The sequence below is a fragment of the Anopheles arabiensis genome, chromosome 3, assembly GCF_016920715.1.
Source record: "Anopheles arabiensis isolate DONGOLA chromosome 3, AaraD3, whole genome shotgun sequence".
NCBI lineage: Eukaryota > Metazoa > Arthropoda > Insecta > Diptera > Culicidae > Anopheles > Anopheles arabiensis.
In genome coordinates, this window is record NC_053518.1 from 17,636,994 (window position 1) to 17,654,783 (window position 17,790).

Consider the following 17,790-nt stretch of genomic DNA (forward strand, 5'->3'; position numbering starts at 1 on the left):
ACGATTCTTTTTTGGTTTTTGTGATCTCATCATAATCCTACCAAGGATCACACTTTTTTCGTCTAACAAACTATTTCTCTAATACCGTAACGTTAGCATGCACAAGTTCTCAAATAAACAGTATTGATTCAACCACAACAAGTACATATTTTAATTTTTCACCAGGATGTTTTGTTTTGCTTTATTCTCCTTTTATTGTATTATCACTAATCCCATCGTTTCAGACTTTCTGCTCAGATCATCCGGTGTCACAGATCTCCGTTTTAAACTGCCCAATCTTGAAAGATCCATTTACATTTGTCCTAAACTGTGAACGTGAGCTCTCTATCCTCTTTCCTTTTTTTCTCTCGCCAGAGTGTTCCGTAATGCTGCTCTGTATGGTCTTTCGGCTTTATCCACTTTCAAGGGTTTCCTCTTATTATTTGCTTACTTTCATTTTTTCCAGTTTTGCTTACTTCGAACGCTATTTACAAACATTTACAAATAGTTACAATTATAGAAACATGCTATCCATCCTCACCCTTGCGACAACCTTGCGGACTCCTTCTTTCAATAATCATTCATTTCCTTCCGTTTCCTTTTTTCTTGTTCGTTTTCGTCTTTGATTCTCTCAAACTCTAACCCAGTGGGCGTTTTCATATTTTGCGCTTACATTTTGGGAGTTTGGGAGCGCTCTAAGCACACAAAAACACACACACTGCCAAGACTATATGTTTTTGTTGTTGCACATCGCAGCGCTTAGCGTTTGTTGTTTCATTTAATTTGCTACATCCCCCACTTGACACTTTATTCCACATCCATTTTATATTCTCTGTGTTGGGTGTGTATGCTTTGTTTGTTTGGCTTTAATTCTTTTGTTGTTTCGCATTGAAATATGTCCCGCTTTCATTTATGCATAATCTTTTATCCACTTTCTCTCTTTCTCGTTCAATTGGAAGAATTAATTTTAGTGTAAAATGCCGTCAATAAAAACAAGTCACTCTTGCTCTAAACTTTGCTTTCAGGCTTGTTTGTTGTCTCCCTTCTAAAGAACATAACCGCTGCAACATGTCTTCTCTTTGCTTCAATTTAGTAACTACACTTGAGGGAAAGATTACGAACGTAAACAAGCCAACAAAATGTGACGAACGTATTCACTACTTACAGATTGAATCGTTCATAACACTTCTTGCCATCGTTACGTTACAATTTAGATAAACTAATGGAATCGAAACTAAAAGGCTAAAGGAAGTTTTTGTAGCTTTCACTGCACACTTTCACCTTCGCAACAACATAACATTACTGCATTGTATAGTATTTCAATCGCACCCGTATATCGTTCAGCCCTTCCGCAACCGAGAAACGAAAATATGTCGAGATTTGATTTTCAGTACACGCACACACGAGTTTGGAATTGCGATAGTTCTGCTCGTCTTCTTAGTATTTTTTTATTTATTTTGTAATGTTTATAGAAAAGAAAATGCAGGCTAAAATACGATAGAAGAAGAATGATGTAAGAAGATTCATGTTTGTAATACTAATAGAAGATCAAATCGTTTTTAAAGGAGTTTAAGAGGCAGTAGAGAACTTCATACAGATATACTGACGAGTTTAACCAAAAATTGGGTTTGTTTTGCGGGCTTTCAAATTTCAAAGATCTTAATCCCATAATTATATAGTATCCTACATGAGACAAACCAAACGATTCAAGCGTGTGAATTTGATGGTTGTGTTTTGTGTATGTAATTGCACATAAACCTAAAACATTGAACACAAATAATGGCTACAAAGAAGATTACATCTGCACTACGATCGTTAAAACTGAATAATTGGAATAGTGAAAAAATAGTAAATCTATTGCATAGGAGTATAACATTGCTTTCCACTCACAGTTATTGCTAATACAGATGGAGATGGAATTTGAACAATAATGAACAGCATTGAAATGAAGCCCGCCGTCACGTAGTTATAACCAAAACAGCAAGGAGATTTGAGCATATTTTCATTCAGAACATCTTCCTTTTATCAACTAATTTCTATGCTTTGTTCGGAAGGAGGTTTCTTAACGATGGAATCATTTCTTGTGAGTGCGTGAGAGAGTCTAGAAGGTGGAGGGGTGAACTACCAGTTTGGTTTGATTCGACCGACTTTCACGTACAGTTGCACAATTCAAATATGGATAGACTTGTGGTTTTGTGGGTATGTTTTCGCTTTTTTTCTTTCTTCTGTGTTTGTTTGTTTCGCAAACAACAATGTATGTTGTCTAACATTTCTATGTGTGTGTATCATTGTGGGTTTCGTTATAATGAACTCTTCTCGATTGGTGCGCGTTCTATTAGTATTGAGCGTTTTGTTTGCATTCTCCGACAAAGAGAATACTTTCCAGTTGTTTGTTGTGTTTGTTTAAATTTCATTTGCATCTATTGTGCATCATTATTTTGATCTATATTTGCTGCTTGTTATTATTGTTTTACTTTCCCACTCCTTTTCGAGTGCGTTCCGAGTGAAGGGCATTCGTTCACTCGAGCGCTTATCCGTGTGTCTGCTATATATATGGTTGCTTGTTTTCCTTTCCTTTTTGTGTTATTTCTGTTGTCCCCCTCGTTTCAGTGTTTAGTAGGTTGGTTTCATTTTATTAGTTTTAGAAAAATATATATCACATGTATCCGCTTTTAAATATTGTTTTTTCTTCTTTCTTCTCTCTACTGTTTTTACCACACGTTTTCCCCCATTTTGCTCATATCGTTTTACATTATTAAGAGAACCGACATACACTTTCGCGGTTTTAGTTGTTTTTTTTTCTCACACTTTTTAACAACTCAATATTCTTTACTAAACTATCCCACGGCAGTCTCGAGAGTAAAAGTTTCATTGATTTTGATTGTTATGAATGAAAGAGTAAACAATTAAAACAAAGAAAAAGAAGGGGTTTGTTTACACACGTTCATGAAAAAAACAAAAGAAAAAACAACCAGTTATCATTCTTTAAAAAAAATCATATGTGCTGCTTAGTCATAGCAAAACAACGGAAACAGCTTCATTGCCACATAGATAAACAACCTTAACCTTTTTGTGCGATTGCAACATTGTTACCGTTTTGATGGGAAGTACCAAAGATAAAAAAGGAACTTCATAGTAGTTTCCGTTATGCAGGCAGAATGAAACACTATTTAAAAAAAAAACAATACTAATAAACACACGAACTCTCCCGCCTTTCCAGCATCTTTGCAAGTGGAGATAGGGAGACGTAAAGTGATGGCTCATGCAAAGTAAATAAATCTTCCTAAACCTACATATATATGCACACACACGCTTGCACGCACACACACACTCCTTTTTTGTTGCAAACTCTCTTCTTTTTCCACTCAACAAATCACCAAAATTTTGCTAACTTTCACTCCTTCGCACTTCCCTTCCAAAGCTGAGACTCTAACTCAATCAATCCCTCAACGTTTCGCAAGTTACACGGCGGAGGCGAACTTTCGCTTGGCATCGGCTAGATAAATACTCTGTATTTCTTTATATCTGTGCAGAGGGATGTTTCAAGAACATTGCTCTCTATCTCTCTCTCTGCTTAAGCTACAAACGATTCCTAAAAGGTTACTTACAATTTTCCTTCAATTTGCTTCCATATCTTCGACTTTCGGTGAGAGTGTGTGTGTTTATGTGTTTTTTTTCCTCTTTAATACACTGTTTCGCTTTGCTCAACTATCTTAACCATCTTTGTTTCACTGATGTTGTTTTTTTTTACAAACTTTTCCCGTTTTCCATTATTGTATGTTGCGTTTACCCTTTTGTTTTATAACTTTTGTTTTCTGCTATATTGCTGGACCCAGAGATGAATGTGTGTGTATGTGTGTTCTATAGCTGATTTTCTTTGTAAATGTGTGTGTGTTCCACGGATGTACATCATACTATAATGCCAATCTAAGGTCCCATCCGCACATTTATTTGATCCCTTGTACGGCGGGGGACATTGGCGGCATGGAGAGTACAGACGGATCGTGGTTTTGTGTTATTGCAGACTGCAGATGGGAATCATACATTAAACAACAAACAAGTCACTTTCCTCTTTATAATTAAACATAGATAAAAATGCCAAAAAGGTAGAATGTTTAATGTAGCAACAAATACATCAGAGTTTGCAGTTCGCTCTCTCCCTGTCGTGCGTTTTGAAACGAGTATGACGACCGTACAGGGTGGAGGCGTTCCCACTGCTATCAACTGCACTTTTTGTATCACGGTAGCGTATAGTATTCGGTTTTTAAAAATATATGTATGTAAAGAATTCCATCACATAGTGAAAAAGATAAAGTGTCACGAGCACCCGTGTACATCATTAAATTAACTAATACAATCTTGCGACCGCATAAAATCATATTGGGGAGAGTAGTATATTACAGCAAGTATTCTGTTGCGTCCTAAGGTTTTATCTAACGGCCTCTACCTACTATTCGCTTGCAGTACACAACTTTCTCTCTTCTCTTCTTGTTGTTTGAAATCTATTCAACATCCTTGATGCGGCATTCGTGTTCTAGCTTTCAATTTATAAGTAAACGATTCTACTGTTACTCTATCTCGTACAAAAATAAGCAAACAGAAAGTGGATGTGAACCAATGGCCGCTGGAGCAATACGTGCGGTCCCATATACCTTCATTCGTTGGCGCATCCGTGTTCAACTCGCATACCCTCACCATCCCCCTGCAAAGTGATTCTATTGGGAGAGGTGAACTATGAAATCGTCAACGAAATCAATAGCACAGCTGTCGTTTGTTTAAAAAAATGGATGAAGAAGACAGAGTATGGTAACTGGGAACAAAGTGGGACAATTATTTCCAACAGCAGTAGCGAAACTGCGGACTGTACCGACGGTATCGGCGTACGGTGGCGGCTGTTGGTTGCAATTGGTTGCGGTGGTGATCTCGTGTTTGGCGTCGATCTTGTCAAACCTTATTGTTAGCATACGGGCGTCTCGGTGGTTCGTACATGCCCCGATCCGGATAGGCTTCGGCGTATAGCTCCGCATTGCTCATACGGCTATAGTTCTGGGATGGTGGTGCTGCAAGACAAGACGAAACAGGACACAATTATTACACATTCAACACACCTTTCATCCTGAGAGTCATTATTCGTTTTGTTAGAGTAAATGGATTTAGATCGTTTATGAGTATTAGGATTAGAAATGTTATGTAGTTGAATTGCTACGAAATATGTATGACACTGAAAGATATGTTCTGTCTCTATGCGGTTCCAAATGGGCATGGAGGATGGAATGTATAAAAGAGTACACATACAACAAAGTATGTGTTAAAAATGAAGGATAACGAAAAAAAAAATATATGCTTACTCTTCTCCTAAAAGTGGACGAACCTTTCCCGTGAGATTATGGAAAAATATAATAAACTGAGAAATACACGGTGTGTCACTTCATCAAAGTCTCGAAAGCAAACGATAAGAAGCGTTGAGAAAGTGGATCCAATATTGAAGATGGATTCCTTTTTTTTGTGGAAACTCGATAAAGTTGCTACGGATTTGGTTTCAAACTGCGAATTTGCGAATTGTACTTTAGGAAGGACACACAGGAACACACCCGTTTTGCTGCTATGGGACCCTTTTAGCTAGGATGTTTGTATGTGTGTGTGTGTACGTGTTAAGGATGTCCTGAGCATTCGCTTTAAAAATAAAAAGCACGCGACCATTTTCTTCTACTTCTTGTACACCACTGTGGCACTCGTCTGATTGGCTCGAACCCCTTCGCGGGGGTTGGAATTTGCTTTGCGGGAATGTTGCTGCTTACTGCTGTGATGGCCTACGAAACGCAACGAAATGAAAATAAAAACAAACAAAAAGTACGCAAATTAATAAAAATAAATCAAATAAAAAGAAAGGAATCGTCGCGAAATGGGTACATCACACATAAAGTAGTGATAGAAGCAAAACCGACGCAATGTTCCTCAGTTTTGTGGGGGATATGAAAAGGAGCACTGTAACATTATTTGGGATCAGACAGAGCGAACACACCTTTCGGTGGGTAGTATTGTTGGCCACGGCCTTCGCCATACCCATGTGCTGGCGGACGCGAACTGTTTGACGGGCGGCTGTTGCCGGACGAGGAAGAATTATGCGCCGCTGGTGGTCCACCATTTCGCATATCTACATCGCTGCGCGTGCGGCTTCCGACACCACGGCCACCATTCCGTTCGCCGCCACCGCGACCTCCTCCTCCACCACCACCACCACCTCCTCCTCTTTCGCCCGCACTACGGGAACGTTCGCCCCGCGGCACAGGGACACTACGCGGCCCGGCTCCGTTATGATGGTGTCGTCGCTAAAATAGAAAAAAAAAAATAGTTCCAATCAGACATACAATTCATTCCGCGATAATGAGTAACGATCGAATACGTACCATCATTCGAAGCGTGTTCATTGGGCGACGCAGCGTGTCCGAAATTCGATAGGCGGCCGCCTTCTTCGGATTAGAGCTGGGCGTGTGCACCGCACAGCACTTGATGAAGATGCCCATCGTGATGATAAAGGCGATGCCGAACATGCACACCAGATACCAGTGCTCCGTCGCCCATTCCGCCAGCGTTTGGAGCGTCTGCTTGTTGAACAGCAGGTTCTTCAACCGCACCAGGGCACCCTCGGCGTCCACGGCACGGCATTTCAGAAACACATCACAGTAACCCTGCAACACCGGAGACCGGATTAGAATTGCGTCACAATACATGCCACAGAGCGAGAGAGGGGCAACAGCACTTACTTGGAAGTTATCGCACGGTGAACCGGGTCGCAAGCTGTAACCACCGTCCGGCAGCCCGTACTCGCGCGCGAACTCGCTCGTGCTCCGGCACGAATTGGTGTCGTTGCCGTTCTGGCAGGCCAGCTCGCACAGTTTGCGCTTGTCAATGTTCGGAATGATATTGGACGTCAGGAAACACTCCGTCATGTTCCACAGCAGGCAAATCGAGCCGGAACATTCGCCCTTGATGCAGAGTTGTGTACCTACAGGGTGGAAGAGAGAGAGTGGAATCACACACCGAAACCGGGTCATATTAGACAGCCACCTACATCATCCCAGCAAATATGACGTATGACGAGACGAGGACACTTACCGTTGTTACACTTCGTCTTATCGTCCCGTGGCTTCGGTTCCGGACACTCGGGCGTCGTACCGTTGCAGGTGGAGCCCCACGAACACTCCGTCTCCTCCTTGCACGTTATCCGCGCGTCGGCCGGTATGAAGCGGCAGGTATTGCTATCGCAGCACGGTCCCTGCGACGGGCTGCACTGTGTCCGTGCCCGCCGGCCACAGCTCTGCGCCGTCACGTTCTCAATGCGCATCGTTTCGGACATTTCCCGCGGATAGCAGCACTTGTCCATGCACTCCTCCTCGTTGAAGCCACAGTCGCACTCCTCGCCGATCTCGACGATCTTGTTGCCGCAGAATGCGCCCTCCGACGCCTGGAAGCAGTTGCGCTTCTTGTTCTCGTCGATCGCGTCCAGCACGTTCGAAATGTTGCGCACCGAGCACGGCGAAAACTTGCCATTGTTTAGCCGGATGCCGCTCGTTGCACTGGCGAACATGATGTAATTGCCATTGTTACCGCCCGGGCGACACTCGGCCGGATAATCATGCTGTGCAGACGACACGCAGCAAGCGGGGGAAAAGGGAAGACAAGGGAAACACAACATATGTGAGTTTTCTTTTTCTTTTGTTGGCAATGTTTTGCCACACACTGCCGCCTCGCAGCACAACGATCTCATGTTACATACCGGTGAGCCGAAGTTGTGTCCGATTTCGTGAGCAAGCGTCAGTTGAGACACCTTCGGCGGGACGCGCGTGTTGTAGTTCACGAACGTAATGATGCCCGTATTGAGCGAGCGCTTGGTGCTCTGGTACAGACCGCCGACCGTTTCGGTGTACGTCTTGTACTTTTCGCAAATGCCGCCGGAAGCACCGGAAGCCGATGCAACCCAGGCCAGCCCAAGCGTACCGCCGGTAAAATCTCTGTGTTAGATATGAGAAGAAGAAAAAACAACATCCAACCACAAGAACATTAGAATCATTTTGCCGATCAAACTCAGCTCCCTCTCTCTCTCTCTCTCCGACTTCATCCGACTCACCTGTAGGTAAACACATACGCCAGGCAGAACGCCTCATGATTGCCAAGCGAGTGTAGATTGAGAAAATTCGATACGTCGATATTTTCCAGACAGAGTGGATTTGTTTCTTCGTGATGGTTTTCCCCGCACGACGAGTCGTCGTCTATCTTCAAGCGTTGGACCTGTAGTGGCACGGAGTAAGCAGACGAAGAAATTGACCATTAGGAACGATACGCCCAGGGCATGTCGCAAATCAACACCGGCAACAGTGCACTCACCTCAAACCGAATGTTTCGATGCTCTATTCGTCCATCAAACTTTGTATTGCGATAAATGTAGTTGACGGCAGTGATGTGATGTATGATCAGCGACAGTATCTCTTCGCGCGTTTTCTCCTCCAGCTCGTTGCGACGGGCCCGATGGAGATGCTGTGAAACGGTTGGCACCGAGGAGGTTCAACTAATTAATTACAGTTCGCTCTTGCTAAATTATCCATATAGTTCAACGTATATATATGCGCTGCTTGCTCCAATCAAACTGGAAAACCAACGCGAGAAGAAATGCTGCACGCTCGTACATGGTTGACTTTGACTTCAAAAGCAGAAAGCTCGGGCCATGTTGGTGAGCAGCAGCTGGATGATTGACACCCCTCCAACAAAACTTGGCTAATTAGTCTTCCAGTGTGTGTGTGTTTGTATGTATGCATGCGTGTGGGTGACTGTGTGTATGTGTGTGGTCCATTTTAGACTTGGTCCCTAGTGTCACCGCAAGTGAATCGTTTGAAATATACCACGACGTGATTTACGGTTCATCTACAATAGAGTTGTCAAACTCCATGCCCAACAATTAATTGTTGTGTTGTTTCTTAATTTTCTGTATATTTTAATCTATATACCTAAACACTTGCAAATGTGTCTTTGAAATGTTCAAATTGTATTGGTAATATGACACGTAATAAAGATACACTTTAACACATATTTATAACAAAATAAAAAAGTAATCTATTAATATATCTGAATTTTAATCAATTTTATCGAATCTTTGAGATCTTTTTGATTGAAATTTCAAAGTAGTTTTAGTCTATTCTGTCTGTAATTGAGAAACCATTTTCAATATAAAACGTCTGTTTGACATCCCTGGCTTAACACGTTCTAAACCGAGCCTTTCTCATCTGGATCATCAAGTTGCAGTTTGTCATTGCAGAAAACGCTACCGCTTCGTCGTCTATCGGGCGTGTGCGTTGTGGTTTTACTGATAATGAACAGACTTTCTTCGTAGGCGCTGATAAACAAGAGGATGATAGAGATGTCGAAAGAGCGTAGAGCGTTCTGAGACCGTGCACCATACACATCATCATCAGACTGGACGCAGGCAACAAACATACCCTGGTGAACCAGTCTGCTATGGCCCTATACCGTCGTTGCAACTACTGTGGAACGAAAGCTCCGAGAAGAAGCCACCACCCTTACTACAAGTCAACGAACACAGAAGTAAGTTATGGTGGCAATCAGTTTTGTGTTGCTGGCGGCAGAGCACCCAGCCACACACGCACACACCAAGCACACAGAAGGGCTGGAGGGAAAAACCCTACCTATTGTGTACCGCGGTCAGCACATGCGGTAAACAAGCTGCATACAGCAGCGGCCGAGAGTAGCAGACGTTGCTCATTGCTCCAAGATATAGCGTCTGCCAGCCAACAATTGGCGGGCGGCTCTCTCTTCGCCCTTGTGTTGCCAAAGATTCCTTCCGCTTGCGGTTTGTAAACGACAATGAGAAGTGACACGTTCATCGGAGTGTGCAGCCGCTCGGGCCAAGTTGTGTGTACCGTACTGCACACAGCCGTTCGGAGACGATGGGCGGCGCGTTACATCCAATGCCCTCCCAGGGGAGGTATGTGCGGTACCCGTCTCGTTGTGGCTTTTTCCACATTACTAGCCACCAGCCGGACGATGAAAAGGTGTGGCCTTTATTTTCTGTTTTCCAAAAGCTATCCCGCCCCTCCTGGGAAGCGACTCAGGCAACATCGGCCCTTTGATGATGTGGTTTCCGGAAGAGGCCAAACAATAATGAAACTGTTGATTACGGAGATCTATGGTTCTCAATGTCAGCTCGGAATGCTTTTTGCGAGTACGGCCAGCAAAGGCCTTATCCACGTATAATTTGAAATTTCGCTTTGAATGAAATCCAAAAAACCTAAGAAATTAAAGTTTCTACAACCATCTGCCGAATTCTAATGAATACTCACCCCGACGATACTATCCCGGATGTGACTCCACAGCAGTGGATCGGACTGAATGTACAGCGAGCACGTGTTCCGATAGTCTTCCTTCGGCCGGGCCGCTCGCCGGACCCGCTCGTGCGCCTTCCAGTGCCATTCGGAGTCGGTCACGCTTTCGCCCGACGCTCGCCAGTTGGCCGCCTTGGAGTATTTTTCGTACGGATACTTAAACTCGTATCCAGTTTCGATGGGAATGTCGTTAGCGCCGATGTCGGGCCGCGTATCCTTCTCCAGCGTAGCCGAACGGCGCTTCGCTTTGGCATTTGATTTATGCTTGGTCGGTGCTGTTAAAGGTTGTTGCTGCTGCTGCTGCTGCTGGCCGCCGGCACTACTTTCATTATGGGACTGTCGCTTCTGATTATCTTCTTGGACTGCTTCTTCTTCTCCTTCTTTTTCTTCTTCCTCTTCATCTTGACGTTCGTCCTCTTCCTCCGTTTCTTCTACGGCAGAATTCTGTATCCGATCCATCCACGCCGAAACTTCATCATGCACACCACATCCGGACGGGTGTCCTACAAAAAACAGAGAACGTTCGTATATATCAATCAATATTAGCTCGTAGTTGGGAGAAAAATTGAAGTTAAATAGGTTACAAAACTGTCCATCTATAAGACACATGATATAAAGCAATGGATGAACACGATGCACCGTTTTCCTTTCAAGGAATTTCCTTTTTTGTATGTCCTTCTCTTACAATAGTTACACTGACGTACGTCTCAATTTGCCTGCGCTTCCGACCATATCGATCCAGCTAGTTAATGTACGTTTAATTGGATTTATGTTTCAACCGATTACATGCGTTGACGTAACACTGCCCCGTAACATGATGGAAGTGACCCAGACGGTGGCCACATGATGATACTAAAGTTTTCGTCACCCTCCCCCGAAGTAGTTGATTATCGGGGTGGTTGGAATCTGAAGTTGCCGCAACTCGTTTGCTTTCTGACACTACCCGCATTAAAATTTCCTAATTAGTTATGGGTCTAACCGGCGTGTATACCGGTGGTGCCGGCTTTGAACTCTTTCATCCCTTTGCTATCGCGTTTGGGGCTAGGATACCGATGCAGGAAGTTCTCCTGGTTGGAAAATTAGTTTTCTTTATCCCTAATCTTCAATCCCCCCCCCCCTTAAAATGATGGATGTCGTATCCTTAATTGGTACTATGATGGGACGCACCCGTCATTATCGTAAGTGAATGGATACTTTGGGACCATCATATTTGCTGTTGAACAAGGGATCACACTCATAATCTCAGAAGACGAATGTCGGACCAAGGCTAACACTATAACATAGCGCAGTATGGCTAGGATGACTTCCGGATGTTTTGGCACCGGCAGAAAAGGTTGGAAGCACATTTTTTTTACGACCCAAGCAAGTAAACATCAGTTATTGGACTATATTCGGCGCAATACACTCCTCCGCGTACGCTCAATTCTAAATGATTCATTGCTCGGACGCGATTGTTCGCAGGGCTTTTGTGCGTAATCACCATAGTTAATTGCCCAGAGAGCCAAGGCACGGCACGAAGGGCTATATAGCATGCCAGACCTGCCAAACCATCGCATCAAACGATCTCCCATCCCCATCCAATAACGACAGTTGATTGATTTTGTGAAGCACTTCTTCACCGTTTGCTCGATTCTGCTCGCACGGCGCTGAGAAGTGCGGCCTTCTTTCCGTTCACCGTTCGATATTGCGCTCCAGAAGCTTGGGCACTGGACGTCTACGAGTTGTTGGTGGGTTGTTGTTGGCTTATTTCCCAGCGCGCATGGCCCCATTCGCTTTCGCTTCTGCACGGTGCTGCTAGCTGCTGGCTTTGCCACTTTCATCCGGCAGGGAAAACTTTCTCCGTTCATGCGCGGCAAAAAAAGGATTGCGTGCTTTGGAGGTCACCCCGACCGCTCGATGAGATCCGAAATTGAGTCGATTGATTGACGGAGTTCGACCGGTGTTTATCGTGTGGCCGCTGACAGCTGTTGACCCTGTTTTTGGGGAGTGAGGCGATGCTTTGGGGTTTAAGTTGCGATTTTTTTAAGAACACCCGCCTTCCCAAAAGGGTATCCTATTTCAAGATCCATTGAACCGTTTTAAATGTTATTGCCAAGTACACCAAAGCGGAACTTTGAAAACTTTTCGCTTAAGTGACGTTGCCATAGGTCCACCTCTTTAACGGAAGCAGAAACAGCACAGAGTATTTCAATCTCTAAATCTCATTGTTTTATTTTGATTTCAACAACTGCAGCAAATGTAGTAGATTAATGCAAAATGAATGCAATAGATAAAAACCACTGAAACTTTACATGTTGCCAAACATGTCAAAAAATTGGAATAAAAACTCTGATTTTTAAAGAAAATTATGTAATGACCGGGTATGCGTTGGTTTCAGCATCTCCTACCCGTCATCTAACATCATCCGACTATATTAGATTTTCGACACGACATAAGAAACATTACCTTACATTTACGTAAGGTGTTGCTCAAGCTTGATAAAGGCACCTAACCTGCTCTGCTGCTTCTCTTTGAAACATTTATCAACCAAGCTATATACGGCGTACAGCGAGATTAGCAAACGAATCTCCCACGAAATTGCAAGGCACATCAACGTTACAGATTTTGTGTCTTTCAAAGGGCAATGAGAAATAAGTAGATAATAAGTATATCGTTTGAGACATTAATGCAATCTTCCCATGAAAACTACATTAACGGGTGTCGGCAGACATTTTTCACAAGGCAGCAAAAGGCCAATCTGCAAAACTTGTGCTCCGAAGGGCGAATTCACCCATCAATAACCATCCTCATTTTCCTCTTTCTCCTGTTCAGTTTAGTTTCACTTTCCAAAAGTAACAAAATCCCTTACCTTTCCTCCGGTGCCGGTAAGGATCGTCCACGTGCTGGTCCTTGTAGATCACCGAATGGAACGGTGGCTCACCGTCACCGGTGTGATGCAGCGGGTGCGTTTCCGGATTGGACGATTCGCGAAAGTAGTGCTTCGCCCGCTCCACATAGTACTCGTCCTCGGAGGTGATCACTTTGCCCTCGAACACACCGTCAAAAATCGAACCGAACACGTAACTGTTCGGATCGTCAATCACCTCGCCATGATAGATGTGGGACGAATCGACCTGCACCGGTCCCTTGTCGGTATGTATCTGTAATACGTAAAAGAAAGCAACATCGTTAGCCATCGATATTAATAGAACAGCGCTAGTCTAGTGCTGACACTCACCTCTAACTTATCACTTATTGTGCTGAGATCGCGTTTAAGTCTAATGTTAAAATCTCGATCGTGTGCGCTAAAGCTAAGATGTACGTAATGATCTTTGGTGACCGATCGTTTCGCCCGGCTGTGACTAGCATGCAGATGCTCATGATCGTAGCTCAACTTCTCGTAATGCGATATGTACTCGTTGAGGGGACGTGCTGTAAAGAAACAAAAGAAAACAGAAACGTAAACTCATTAATATTTAGTAAACCCGTCTGCCGCGCTGTGTACGCCTGTGTCTACAAGATAAGGGTCAATATTGATTGAAGTACGATCTGGCCACGCTTCGCATGAACTAACTCAAGTCGGGGGAGGCAAAAAGTCAAATTAATTTGAAATTCTTATTTCAATCCTAACGATCCGCACTCCTCTCAGCCGGTTGTGTTCGGTATGCAATGTTCAGTAGAAAATTCAACCAGAGCTGGTCATTCGTAAAGCAGCAGCATCGAAGCGTATAATTTGATTGTGCTTCCATGAAAATGAAACGATAATGTGCCATACATTTTGTTCCACAGCTTGCGAAAAGAAAAGCGATTGGGGCAATCTGAACCGCTACATTTGTTTTGCAACGATCTTGTTTGGCAGTCATTTCAATTTAGAGCCTAGAAGTGGAGACTCCTGCTTATTCATACCAGAAGAATAGTGTTTATTTTCGCGAAATGTTGTAAGATTAAGATACTGTACAATGAACATAAATGGTATAGAGTAAATAAGCTCGAATAAAGGTTATAAAAGTAAATAAATTAAATAAGATCAAGATAATGCTATCCGCTCAAAAGGTCACGTAAACATTCTTGAATTGCAAACCAATAAAAGAAAATGAGGGAAACCCACCGACGCATTGCGTATTAATTTTTCCCGTTCCAAAAGTATCTGATTGCATTACGACGGGGCCAAGCATTCCGAAGTCGGCAACGGAAAGTGGTGCAATGATCCATTCAATCTAATGATCTTCCCCGGAGAGCTTGATTCGCGTGGGAAATGTCACCAGCCGTAATAATCTGCGCTAGCAATCCTCATGCCCTTTCTTCGCCCATATCCTTCGTCTGTGCTAATGCAACGTTACTCGACCAAAGCAATGGCGTACTGACCAGCGAACTGATACCGGAAACTGGTGTTATTTTCCACCAGATTGCTTGACATTTTCAAGCGCACCAGTGGAGGCGGAACGGAAACATTGGAATATGGGACGGAAAAGTAGCAAGAACAAGGTAAAAAAGCACCAAACCAACAAAATAGAGCCACGACGAATCATGACTACACTCCGGGTCGCACTCTGGCAATAGAAGAAGCAGCACGAAAGAACAAAACGAACCAAACCACCATCCGCACAAGGCAACGCGCTCAAGAGTGAGTGCATGTTTGCGTCACGGGTGTCAATCGCAACAGAAAAATGGCGCCGGATGTTGATAGTGGAGCGGTGGTGAGTGCAGCTACTGCACCATGGTGAGGGCGTCTCCAAGGCAAGGGCTTCAGCAAATCGGGCCACAGTCGGCCACGGGGGAAGGCGAGTTGTAGTAAATGTCAACGCAAAAAGGATTGAGAGCCAACTCCGAATGGCAAGTGGTAATAATATTGCTGTTGCTGCTGGAGCTGCTACTGCTGTTACACCCTTCGCTACACTCCGGAAACATGTGCCATGGAAACGGTAGAAGCGTACGTAATGTTCCCTGTTAGAATCGAATCGAGCTGTAGCAACGCCACCCGGGGAGCTGTCTGCGAAAAAGCGTGCAACGATGCGCCCTATTACACGAAAAGGTGTAAAGGATGCACCTTCGGGAGAACGCGGTCCTGGGAATGATGGACCGATGGAGCAAAAAAACCTTCTCTTTTAAGGACGTAAAGTACACTGAACCGACTTATACCGAGCGCACGCAAACAGGAAAACGGAACTCGACCCACACACCGACCGGACGTTTGCATATCAATGGTGTCGTCGGGTGGTAGGAGCTTTTTTCATTCGTCCTTTTTCCACTGGGCTATGAATCTTCCCTCCATGAGCGCCATTCCAGCGCTCCTATCAATTGGACTGCTTTCCGACCGCTACATTGCCGGATAGAACCGTCGGAGTATTACACACAAAAAAGCAAAAAGGCAGCACAGCGTTGAATTGAAAAGGATTCAACTACACATCGACACACCAACACAAAAAATACAATTATATGACGAATGGATATGAAAATGCAATTTACCCAACCAATCACGACCTTTCCAATCACTTTTCCCTTTGGCGACGGGGGGTGAAAGCGTCAAATCAAGGGACAAGTCTTTAGTTACAGCAACAGCAAAACAGAGCGCAAAGGGAGTGACTTGACAGCGCTGTTTGCAGAGGGCTAATGTGAATTGATTGCACTGAGGGTACGCGTCGTCCACCGGGTCGTTTACCATTGCTTGCTCATCCATGAAATCAATCCTTTTCCGGGGTGCATGAAAAAAGCGGCGGAAAGCACAGGAAAAGCATTGCAGACGGAAGGTGCATTTCGAAAATTAATAAAAAAAACGCACCCTCAGAATGAGACTTTCATTTATCCCCGTCCGCCCAGGAGCAGTAGTGTATAGAGCAGTTGCATATGAAGGGAACTGGGACTCTTACTGTAAGTAAAAAGGTTACTTTGTAGTGTCGTCGATGAGCGCAATAACGTTACGGAGTGAGTCTCGTGCAGCTAACTCGTCGTCTTGTTTTTCTTTTTTACTGCAACATTGTAGCAAGATTTCCCCCTAACTCCCAGGGGAGTGCGACCCAGTTTTTGCTGCATTTGCTGTTGCACATAGACACCCAACACTGCAGTTGCAGCTAGAGTAGCGCACGCAAATTCTATTTGCCATGTTTATTACTATTTGATGGACACTAATGCCAAGTCCGGCTTAGAGCAAAAGCTTTGATATAGTAGCTCAGCGCGTGTACGGCGAGCAAGCGATGGGGTAACGAAACAAAAAAGACCTTTCTGTTTCAGAGAACGATGGTGATGTGTGTGTTAAACCTTCTGAACTATTTTTTGTAAAGCCTCAGACAAGGCTAATAACATATATAGACAATGTCGGATATCGCATTGAAGTCGAGGTCAACTTCTACACTTCTGTTGGCCGTAAATGACAGAGCATGTGTGCCATATTCGGTCATGAGCTAGACGCATTTGTGCTATGCCGTGTTCTAGCAGTAGCAATATATATTTTGTTTCATTTTGCTGGATGATGATTGATTTGGCATGGAATAGTATATAGTTTGTTGCACTTGTTTGGGAATCGTTGGAAATTCATCACAATACAGTCTTCTCATTGCTGCTGAGAGTTGCGTACGAGCTGTCGAACAGATCGGACGTGTTTTTCGGTTGCTGCGCGCGTACGACAAACACCTACAATAGCAACTTCGAGATAGTATGTGTGTGTGCCATTTGGCCTGGCGCAATGAAGAGAAGAGACAGAGGAAAAGAGAATGAGCAAAACCGATCGCGATCGAACAGCGAGAGTTCGAGAGATTCAAAACGCTCCAAAATAAATGTGGTAAACAGTGTGGAAGAAAGAGAGGCTCTTACCACTACTAGTATGGATACTGGTGAATTCTTCGAAGTTCATCGCAAAGGACAAAAGCGCGTCCAAAACGCTCAACCCATCGTCAACGATGGTGCCTCAACATCTGCTTCCCCGAAGCAAACCACACAAACCAATACAAGATTACCACCTATTGTGGTTAAATCTCTGTCTCTTGCCTCCCTACGCCCGGAGCTGCAAGCTAGAAATCTATACGCTGAATTTCAACTCAGTGGTATAGGAACCAAGATTTTCGCAAAAAATCTTGCTGATCATCGTACAATAATCAACATGCTCGAAAGCAAAAAAGCTGAGTTCTTCACGCATGATTTGAAAGAGGATCGACCGTTCAAAGCTGTCATTCGAGGTCTCCCACTAATGGAAATAGATGATATCATAGATGAACTTAAAATCAGCTATAAGCTAGAGGTAACGGAAGTTCATCGCATCAAGAGAAGAGATGAAACAAACCAAAATTACCATCAACAGCTCTATCTTGCCCACTTCAAACGAGGCTCGTGTTCAATGAACAAGCTTCAAGCTGTACGAACGATCCAATCGGTAATCATCAAGTGGGAATCCTACCGAGGCGGCCACAAAGGTCCAACCCAATGTCTGCGATGCCAAGGTTTCGGA

General features: G+C 44.0%; 1 protein-coding gene across 9 annotated transcripts in view; it reads right to left on the minus strand.

Annotated features, from left to right (window-relative positions):
• Positions 1 to 148: 148 nt before the first annotated feature.
• LOC120899748 (disintegrin and metalloproteinase domain-containing protein 10) overlaps positions 149 to 17,790 on the minus strand; it is a 65,840-nt gene continuing 48,198 nt past the window's right edge. For 6 of the 9 annotated variants that reach the window (XM_040305924.1, XM_040305925.1, XM_040305923.1 and 3 more), the window contains exons 4-14: positions 13,591 to 13,784; positions 13,222 to 13,513; positions 10,332 to 10,876; positions 8,365 to 8,514; positions 8,108 to 8,268; positions 7,757 to 7,991; positions 7,096 to 7,618; positions 6,744 to 6,985; positions 6,387 to 6,668; positions 6,002 to 6,308; positions 149 to 5,039 (exon numbers count right to left, since the gene is read on the minus strand). In XM_040305924.1, the coding sequence (XP_040161858.1) occupies positions 4,924 to 5,039; positions 6,002 to 6,308; positions 6,387 to 6,668; positions 6,744 to 6,985; positions 7,096 to 7,618; positions 7,757 to 7,991; positions 8,108 to 8,268; positions 8,365 to 8,514; positions 10,332 to 10,876; positions 13,222 to 13,513; positions 13,591 to 13,784 (3,047 nt within the window). In that variant the 3' untranslated portion in view covers positions 149 to 4,923. Of the gene's footprint in view, positions 5,040 to 5,441; positions 5,790 to 6,001; positions 6,309 to 6,386; positions 6,669 to 6,743; positions 6,986 to 7,095; positions 7,619 to 7,756; positions 7,992 to 8,107; positions 8,269 to 8,364; positions 8,515 to 10,331; positions 10,877 to 13,221; positions 13,514 to 13,590; positions 13,785 to 17,790 lie in introns of those variants that run through there. The other 3 variants (XR_005739093.1, XM_040305931.1, XM_040305930.1) reach the window with 3 other exon arrangements.